Source organism: Perognathus longimembris, chromosome 1 (genome assembly GCF_023159225.1).
Source record: "Perognathus longimembris pacificus isolate PPM17 chromosome 1, ASM2315922v1, whole genome shotgun sequence".
Classification (NCBI taxonomy): domain Eukaryota; kingdom Metazoa; phylum Chordata; class Mammalia; order Rodentia; family Heteromyidae; genus Perognathus; species Perognathus longimembris.
In genome coordinates this window covers 46764065-46774450 of record NC_063161.1, presented here as the reverse complement: position 1 = coordinate 46774450, position 10386 = coordinate 46764065, and the positions used below count along the sequence as shown (strand labels likewise).

At 36.8% G+C, this 10386-nt stretch overlaps 1 protein-coding gene across 1 annotated transcript; it reads left to right on the top strand.

Moving 5' to 3' along the window:
* The first annotated feature begins 8096 nt into the window (after window positions 1-8096).
* On the top strand, window positions 8097-9047 carry LOC125363447 (olfactory receptor 10A7). The gene has a single exon (XM_048362683.1). The coding sequence runs from the start codon at window positions 8097-8099 to the stop codon at window positions 9045-9047; it is 951 nt and encodes a 316-aa protein (XP_048218640.1).
* Window positions 9048-10386: the final 1339 nt, after the last annotated feature.

Genomic DNA, 10386 nt, shown 5'->3' with positions numbered 1-10386 from the left:
GAATAGAAGGAGCAAGCAATTAGGCAACCAAGGGTCAATGAAACCAAAAGCAACTTTAATGTACTTTCCTAGGTAATAAGGACGACAGGACACACCAAAAGCCACTAGGAAGGTAAACATTCTATCTCTTGATGGTTTTCACTTCCTTTAATTCCAAACTGATGTCATGACAACAAACCACAGGGATTACATCTACTTCATGGTGTCATTATGGTAGCCTCAAGAGGATAATGTTCAAAAACAACAACAGCAATGATGGTTCTGTGTGCAGTGTGGTTTGGGATTTTTTTAAACAACATTGCCAGAAGTAATCCATTGCTGTCTGTTACATCAGTGACATTACAATCAACTTAAGTTTTTAATTGATACCCACTGTAAAACTATAATACTCATTGAATTTTGTAGATGCTTACCATAAATAGGGATGTTTGAATCATTTTTAAAAAAGATTACTGCCTGAGCATGTCTGTAAATCCTAGTTACTCAGGAGGCTGAGATCTGAGAATGAAGATTTGAAGTTATCCTGAGTTGGAAAACCCATGTGACTCTTATCTCTAATTAACCACCAAAAACTTCCACAAGTGAAGCTGTGGCTCAAGTGGAAGAGCACTGGCATTGAGCAAAGAAACTCAGGTACAGTGCTCAGGCCCTGAGTTCAAGGCCCAATACTAGCACACACACACACACACACACACACACACACACACACACACACACAATTAAAATAATCTTTTTCAAGTTCCATTGGACGGTAACCACCCAGGCCGCTGTAACATAACTAGGTACAGATCATACCACATGTATTCTCTTCATTCCACATAATTCTCTTCATTCATTTCATTCATTCATTTGCTTCATTCATTTGTGATTTAATTAGTGGCATAAAAAGAAGATGCCCAGTCAGGAAACAGTAAATTGCTAAGTGGAACTAGTGAAACCAAACTTATTTTTCTTGTACTGTCCTCAGAAATGAAAAAAAAAAACTGTTCATTTGTTAAAAGACCTTTACTTATTACTATGAAGCCAGTTTTCTAAATTTACGGACATAGAGAGGAAGGAGAGGAACCCTAAAACTTGGCTCTCAGTCTGAATGCTTGGCTATATTAAGGGGGAAAAGTGTGTGTGTGTGTGTGTGTGTGTGTGTGTGTGTGTTTGTGTGTGTGTAAAATGAATTCAAGTTTTGGTCAAAACTAGCAAAGTAAAATTTTCAATCATCTTGCCTTGGTCATAGACAAATCAAAAGCCAGGAAATCTGCATGAGTACATCTAGCTGTGTGCCTCAGTTAGGGGGAACTGGAAGATGGTTATTCCCTTGGGAGAAAAGCACCAGGCTCTTGACATCACCTTGTTTTCATTCTCAGCATGGTATTTTCTGTAGGGATTCTAGTTCCTCAAACTCCTTGTATAACTCAAGCATGGGAGGTGATTCAAGGTTCAAGCTAGATTTTATTTATTTGACCTAAAGATGTCTGCTTATGTAAATAAAACAAGGAGTTTTCTTTGCTTCTGTTTATTTCGTCTAGAAACATGGTGATTAAACTAGCCAATGCACAAATCAGACATCTCTCTCTTTTTTTTTTTTTGACCAGTCCTGGGGCTTGAACTCAGGGCCTGAGCACTGTTCCTGGTTTCTTTTTTCTCACTGCTAACACTCTACCACTTGAGCCATAGTGCCACTCTGGCCTTTTCTATATATGTGGTACTGAGGAATCAACCCCAGGGTTTCATGCATACGAGGCAAGCACTCTACCACTAGGCCATATTCCAAGCCCCCCAGACATCTTTTAAAACTGGTGTTTTAGACATTAAGAGCCTTAAGACACAGGAGTTTTAGATTCAAACTTCAGGAGTTAAACATGTCAGATCTAGCCACTTGCCACTCTATGCCAAGTAAAAAGATATGGTGAAGGAGATTTATTACCTGGTAGTATGTCAGTAGATATTCAACCAGTTGGGACACAGTCATTTGCCTAATCTTTAAATAAGGAACTGAGGGCACCAAATGAGTTAAAAAAAAAAAACTAGCAGGTTACAGATGTGGCTGGGTCTGCCATTATGTCAGCCTTTGTATAGTGGGGTTCCAGAAAGTTGTATCCCTTCATTACTCAAGGCAAGAAAGAACACATCAGTCACCGTGGTCTGGTAAATGGTCAGTCTTGAGCTTTGGTTGTTCTCTCTAAAGCAATTTCACCTGCAGCCACCAGATGATTGGAAGCTGGTATTGCTTAACTTCAGGGGTCATTTGTCTTTTGTCATAAGATACATATTGGTGGTTTATTATGAACTTCCTGGAGCGCAAGGTGATTACAAGGTTACTGCAGTGGAGAATGGCTCTGAATGATAGACAAAATGCAAAGTGAAAGGTGGAATGCCCAGCTTTAACCTGATTTTAGCTACTTCATGAATCCCACAGCAGCAACTCTCAAAAATTGCTTTCCCTCTGTTTGCCATTACAATTTGATGACTGATTACCATAATAATTCTCACTGCATTTAACTTTCTCAGTTGATTGGCCACTGTTTCCATGCTAGAATACATAGAAGAATTCAGGGAGATTTTCAGGGATGCCTGAATTCCTCTCATAAAATTATTTCCGTGAATATGGATGAAAGTACATCTTACCCTCTCGATGTGGGGGAGTAAATTTTTATATGAGAAGTCCACCTCTGCATTCCAATCCCTCTACATCATTTTAAGCCTTTGTAGTTGTCTCATCCAATAGGAGAGCAGGTTTGACCCATGGTTGAGACAGCACACCAACTCAACCATTCCCTCCTTTCCTAACTCCAAGCACTGTGACATTAAAAGCAGAACTCTGCTTAGTAGACCCACATCAGAATTTGGATGTGATCCAAGTTCTTTCTATCATCACCTGACACTCCTTTCACAGCTATTCCCACACGTATTCTGTGCATTTTTGCTCACACCAATTAAAAGCACTCAAGCCACTTTTGGAGTATAGTACAGCAACTCCTGGGTTATGCTTTACACACTGTTTTTAAAGACAACAGTCAGTTAGTACAGAGTGGAACTTTGAGGAGATCAGCATTGGCTTGCTTGCTTGCTTGATGCCTGTCTCACGGGAGACCATTGCCTTTTCAAACCAGTCAATGCCAAGTTAGTCTCAGGTAAAGAAGGAGAGAACAATAGTTCCGTACATAAGGATGCAGCTGCTTCTAGGAGTGAGGCGAAGAAGTCATTTACAGAAAACTTCTTACCATTAATTCAGACTCCTGATCCTGCATAGTTGACCTTGAACCCCTCAATCCTTTTCAAGTCCTCCCTACATAGTTCATTAGACTTTTTCCTACATCATTCCTACTGTGCTACTTTGGGGCTGTTCTGAAAGATTTGGGTTTTTTAACTTAAAAGATTTGGGTTGATAACAAATATATTTGTAATGACAGAGGGATGTTATTTTCAGAGTTTTGTGTGTTCATTTTACCTTAAAACACAATGTTGATTCTTGAGATGAAACTACTTCAGAAATTATAATGATTAAAAGTTCCAAGGATTAAAGAATAACAAAAGAAAAATACTGCTTTATATCATTAATCATGTTAGACATTATAAAGTACTATTTACATGTATTTTTAGGATCTTTTTATGGTAAAACAAAACAATAACCAAAGCACTTAAGGAACAAGATAATAACAAGATATAAGTCAATTATTTAGGTTAGTTTGGTTTATCTGATTATTTTTTAAAGATTGCTGTTTACAGTTTCAGAAACATTTTGAATAGCTTCTAAAAATATTTCAAACAAAAATTAAATTGTGTAAGTTTTAAAGATCAGTGAGGTTGTCTATGCTTGTAATCCTCACTACTCAGTAGTCTGATGCCTACAGGATCATAGATTGAAGTCAGTCAGGGCAGAAAAGTCTATGAGACTTCATCTTCAGTTAACTAACAAAATGGTGGGTTGGAGGTATGGCTCAAGTGGTAGAGTATCAGCTGTACCTGAGTGGGCTGACTTTGAATGAAATGACACTGACAAAAGCTCTCCTAACTAAAAGTTTCAATAGTGGAATACACACACACACACACACACACACACACACACGTGCACGCACATTATGTAAGCTTGTGAAGCATGCTATAAAATTCTACCAAGATTGAGTAAAAGTTTTCCTATGAAAACTGTGAAAAATTTCTAACAGGAAGAATTAAGTCTTGAATGTTAATAGTTGCAATCTATAAGTGACTCAAACACTATGTCCACTACCTCTATCACAAAAAAAGCCACTATTGTGATGTATGTATTATAGCCATGATGTACAGGAAATGCACACAGTTCCATGCACATTCTGGGTTCTCCCCTATGAGATAAAAGTTATTTAATTAACACTATTTCTTTTTAATAACCTAGGGATCATCTCCCTAAGGTCATTCACCCTTTTAAATACTATTGTGATAATAATAGTATTTGCCAAGGCAAAGAGATTCATTTGTCTAAGCTATTTGCTTCATTCTAAAGATCTGAACTATTGCTACATTTCAAATATATGCATTTTCTGAGACGGGTGTTAGCTCTCAGAAAATACATATACTCATTTAATAATTGATGGAGATTCTAATTAAAGAAGGAAGATAAGGTTTTATTTGGTAAGATATGCTCAAAGGTTTATTTCTAATTTATTTTAATTTTAATCATTTAATACTATATATTATTTATATAGAGAGGTTTCCTAATGATAGTTCTTTCACACATATAAAGTTTTGTTCAAATTTACTGGCTCTTTATTACCCTCTCTTTTTATTTTTACAGTTTTAATATATCTTATTATGTTTCCATATATATATATATATATGTTATCATGTTTATAGTCACTAAGCCTGTTTTGTCTCCTATCACCTCCCTCCCTCCTGCTCCCTATCAAATCAGTCTCTCTTGTCTCTCTGTCTGTCTATATGTCTCTGTCTCTGTCCCAGTCTCTTTTTTTTTTCTTGATCTCCCTGAAAGAAGTACTAGAGCCTTCTCAGTTTTTAAATACTTCATTTTACCTTTGCATCTCTATAATGGAAAAACCATTCTGTGAGAAATAAATGATGAAACTTAGTTGAATTATGGAAATGGAATAATGAAATGTTTTACTATAATAGAAGAAAATAAAAATAATGAGACCTTTAGCCTGTCTCTTTCCTTTCACCCTCCTCCCTTCTGCTCCCCATGAAATTGTCTCCCTTTTCCCTTTCTCTCTGTCTCTCTCTCCTGATCTCTTTAAAGAGTAATGCTAGAGGTACAATAGTACTGGGCTTCTCAGTTTTTAAATACTTCTCATTTACTTTGCATCTCTATATGGAAAAAAGGTTCTGTGGAAAATAAGTAATGAAACTTTGTTGAATTATGGAAATGGGATAACGTAACACTTTGTTAAAATAGAAGAAAATTTAAAATGGGACCTTTTTCTTATCTGGAAATATCAGTGCATAGAGAGTTAAGAAAACAAAAGCTATACATTTAACAAATGCATAAGATCTTTTCAGTTCAGATATTGGGGTTAATCTGTTATATTCAAGAATGTTGAAAGGTTGTTTTATTTAGAAAATCTAATGATAATCATTCAATATTGTCATTGAATCCTAAACACTGATTATGCAACATTACCACATAATCATTTTTATTAGGCTACACATAGATGTAAAAAAAACCTAGCTTTTATAGAGGTTAAAAAAAATCTACTTCCTAAGAAAAGATCAAAGCTGAGTTACTTATTGGGACCTGAATATACTTTTGGTTTCATTAGGGCTTACCCGATTAATTGTGGCATCAATGAAATAACTAAGTATTAAACAAAACAGCATATTCTTTTTAAAATGTTTATTTTAGAGGTGATATACAGAGGAGTTACAGTTACATAAGTCAGGTAATGAGCACATTTTTTGACTAGTGTCACCTCTTTCCTAGTTTCTCCCAGTTTTTCCCCTTCTGAACCACCTCCCCCACAAGTTCATTTATACAAGTTCATTATAGTTCATTTTCACCATAGTGCCTAGTGAGTGTCACCGATGAAATTAGTTCACCCTTTGTCCCATCACTTCTCTGCTTCCCCTTAGAACTCTGTAGTAATCCTAGCAACGCAATAAGTACGCGAAAAAAAAGAGACAGCTACAATTTTTTGGTAGCGGCTACAGCACCACTGCAGAGGAATCTCTTTGCTATGCCATATAATCTGCAAGCTCGTCAGGGTGCAGAAGACTGGGGCAGGACACTTAGAGACACATTCGGTGACCTAATAAACCTCTACATCTCCAGACTTAATTAATTTAAATATAACCAGGCAAGGAGAAGATGTATGCTACTATGTATCAAAAATTCAACGACTTTTTTTTGTATTGCCTTATTTATTCCCATCCCACATTAGAGATGGTCCACTGTGCACCTTTTTATCCAAAGCCCAAAACATCATCTTGGTATTGCTCCTTGCCATTTGAACTCTGAGATACAGAAATGGATCTGGCACTTGGGAATACATTCAATATGGTAAGTGTGCCATGAAATCCTGATGGTTTCACAGTTCCTCCCACACAAACAAGTAGTGGGGTATTTTTAGAGCCATCACAAGTTTAGAAACCCCCAGGATATGGGCAAACACGGTGGTTTTTGTGAATGCTGCTAAATTATTCTGGGAATCCTGATGGCATTGCTATTGATTGGTGTGAATTGTAGACATGTAAGTCAACACTATGAAGCGATGACTTTACAAAAGATATCCTGACTGTCACACTGCCACATCATTACTTTGGCACTCTCAAGAGAGAACAGTCTGACATTACTGAAGTCTTTCCTTCCTTTATGCTGAAGGCATCAGCTGGGAAATTGGTAAAACTTTTACAATGCACAAGCAGGTCTGATGTTCCCAAATGACATAGCATTAGAATGAAAATGCAGAATCCATTAAATGAGCCCCTCATTTCAGCATTGAACCTATAGGGTGTGAGTTTTTTAGTTTATTTGTGGAGGGAAAACTAATTTTAGATATTATTTTGACTAAAAGTAATTTTTCCTGAATTAAATGAGAAAAGTGTAATATAATACAATGAATCCAGTATAGCTTAGCCTCAATATTAGAAAAATAATAATATGTCACTCAAATTAGTCCATTATGAATAATTGTTTAATCAATACATGTTCAAGAGATCACTAATGTTTGATAAGTTATCACTAGGAACTATCTGTACAAAAAATTTATTTGTGGTCTTATTGGTTAAAATACTTTTCTGTAAGTAAAATGCAGTGTTGGAGTTTATAATATTTAAAGAAGTTCCCTTATGAACAGTGTATTAACACCAATAAATATACATATTAGTGGATATACAATATAAAGTGATTGGTCCCCCTTCCTCTTATGTAGTTCTGAGGAATAATTTTAGACAGGCCTATATTGAAGATTAGGAGCTGAAATGATTCTTGAGAGTGTATCTTCTTAATTGCAAATGATAATTGCTCAAAAGATGTTTCTTAGGCCAAAAATAAACAGTATGACTATAATTGTGTATAATTGTGTAGTAAAAACCAAAATGGGGACATGTGAAATAAAAGCATGTTTCAAGAGGAAAATATCAAAAATCATGTAGACAGCCCATGGAAATGGCAGGAAAACATCATAACCATAGGTGTGTATTGTTGTTGTTTTTTATTTCCTACATTCCTCTCACATGTAAATGTGTGTGATAATATGTATGTATACGTATTCTGTAGAGACATGATTTATATGATCAAACCCAGAAAGTCATTATATTCATTGTACTCAGATATCATTTTAAAATCGGTAAACTCTATTCCATTGTAATTTGTCTTCAATGTTCTTCTCAATTCTTCAAAATGGCATGCCTTTGGGGAAAAAAATGAAGCATCTAATATAACTGTTGAGAAAAAAAATATGCACAGGTGATAAGCAAAAGTGTGATTGATAAATGCAAACTACTTCTTTCCCTTTCGTTTTGTCTTAAAATGAAGATTCTCTGTGCTTTGCCAAAGAGAAAGGTGCTACAAATGAGGGAAGAGATATGCTTTATGGCTCTCATTGTTAACCTTGAGATTATATTCATATGGATGCATGCTCTTTGATCATAGAAGGAGACTTGTCTAAGACATGATTTGTGAAAACCACACCAGAGTCACTGAATTTATTCTCCTTGGTTTTTCAAACAACCCTGAACTACAAATTTCACTCTTCATTTTATTCCTGGCTATCTATACAATGACTTTGTTGGGGAACTTCCTTATTGTCATAGTTACTAGTGTGGATCCTTTTCTTCAAACACCCATGTATTTCTTTCTTCGAAATCTATCACTTCTTGAAGTTTGTTTCACCTTGGTGATGGTGCCAAAGATGCTGGTAGATCTAGTATCATCAAGAAAAGTCATCTCTTTTGTGGGCTGTGGTACCCAGATGTACTTCTTCTTCTTCTTCGGCAGCTCTGAATGCTTTCTTCTCTCTATGATGGCTTATGACCGCTTTGTGGCAATCTGCAACCCTCTCCGCTATCCAATCATAATGAACAGGTCCCTCTGCTTGTGGATGGCCATTGGCTCTTGGATGTCTGGAGTACCTGTGTCTATGCTGCAGACAGCATGGATGATGGCCCTTCCTTTCTGTGGTCCAAATGCTATAGACCATTTTTTCTGTGATGGTCCTCCTGTCTTGAAATTGGTCACTGAGGATACCACAATGTATGAGTTGCAAGCACTTGCATCTACACTGCTGTTTATCATGTTTCCCTTTTCCCTTATTTTGGTTTCCTATACCCGGATCATAGTGACCATTCTAAGGATGCCCTCTGCCACTGGTCGCCAAAAGGCATTTTCTACTTGTTCTTCCCACCTCATCGTGGTATCTCTCTTCTATGGGACAGCCAGCCTGACCTATTTACGACCCAAATCCAACCAGTCTTCTGAAAGCAAGAAGCTAGTGTCTCTGTCCTATACTGTCATCACACCTATGTTAAACCCTGTTATCTACAGCCTGAGGAACAATGACATGAAAGGAGCAGTCAAGAGGACCATCGCTAGGAATTTCCTGCAGAAGTTGGATGGGTTTTAATCCCACTGAATAGAGTGTTCCTCAATGAAGTCAGGGCAGCAGAACTCATTTGTGAGTATAATAAAAGAGGTAAAGCAGTTGTTCCTGGTCCCCCAGTGTCATTCACCATATCCCAGTGTGCTCTTTAGGAGCCTAGAGAAAAAGAAAAGGAAGGCTCAGTTGAAGTAACCAAAAAAACTTTGTAAGACTATTTAAAACTTGAGTAAGGTTAGAATTCTGCCACCCACTTCAAACAATGGGAATTTTGTACTCTTGAATTTAAGAGGCAAATAGGAGTCTTTATTACCTGCAAAGGTACAAGTACAAATACTCAACTGACCATGGCAGTAAGTCCTAATATCACAAGTTGGAAATATCATTTGTGCAAGGCACCCAACCCAACCTTCTAACCATTGGTAGCTAAGCCATACAGAGCATTGTAGAGTACTGTAGATGCTTGCAAGCATTTTGTAACAGACCTATAGAATCAGACTTTGAATTGTGGTAAAGCATGCAAGCAATTGCAACCATGGGGATTCACACAATGCCGTTATTTCCCAGTGTTCAATACCAGCACTGGGCACTGTGATAGTCAGGGCTAGAAGGGCAAACCCATGCTGTCGCCATGGCAGTGACCCTTACAACAGATGCTAGAGCGTGGATTTGGGGTGCTGCACTGTGGTCCTGGAGACTGGCTAACCGTCCTTTTCCCCTGTCCATTTTCTGCTCTGTTCACTCGGTAGTATTTCTTTAAGATATTTTAAATTTTCCTGTGTAATGCAGCAAGAGTCAATTTCTGGGAAGAATCCTGATGGATACAAAATTCAACATTAATATATACATGTTTTAAGTTGAATAAAAATGACTCAGGACTGGTATGGAAAGTGAATTGTGAGTCTAAGCATGAATGTAATTTAAACTGAACACACACACAAACACAACACACCATCATGAAAGGTAAAGATGAGTCCTTTTATCATAAATTATATAATAACATTTCTCCACCCACTCCCCTGTGTGTGTGTGTGTGTGTGTGTGTGTGTGTGTGTGTGTGTGTTAGGACATCTGGAGAAAAAACATACGTAACTTCTCAAAGGGTCTTTAGACATAGACCTAAATACTATTATGGTATTTTTGTTTTCAGATAAGTTGGATTTGTTTTCTTTCATGCAACCATATGCATTTTTATGGGGACATGACTTGTAAAGAGGAAAATGATACTTAGTTTTGTGGTGGTAAAACTGTTATGCTTCCCAATTCTTGCCCTAACTACCTTAGAATGGAAATCACTTGAAAATCACTTTGACCATTTATAAAAGAGAAGAGGCTAAAATTATGAGATTAAGTAACATCAATAATT

Bases quoted from the DNA above. Each gene is read 5' to 3' on its own strand.
- LOC125363447 (XM_048362683.1), top strand. From the start codon at position 8,097: ATGATTTGTGAAAACCACACCAGAGTCACTGAATTTATTCTCCTTGGT.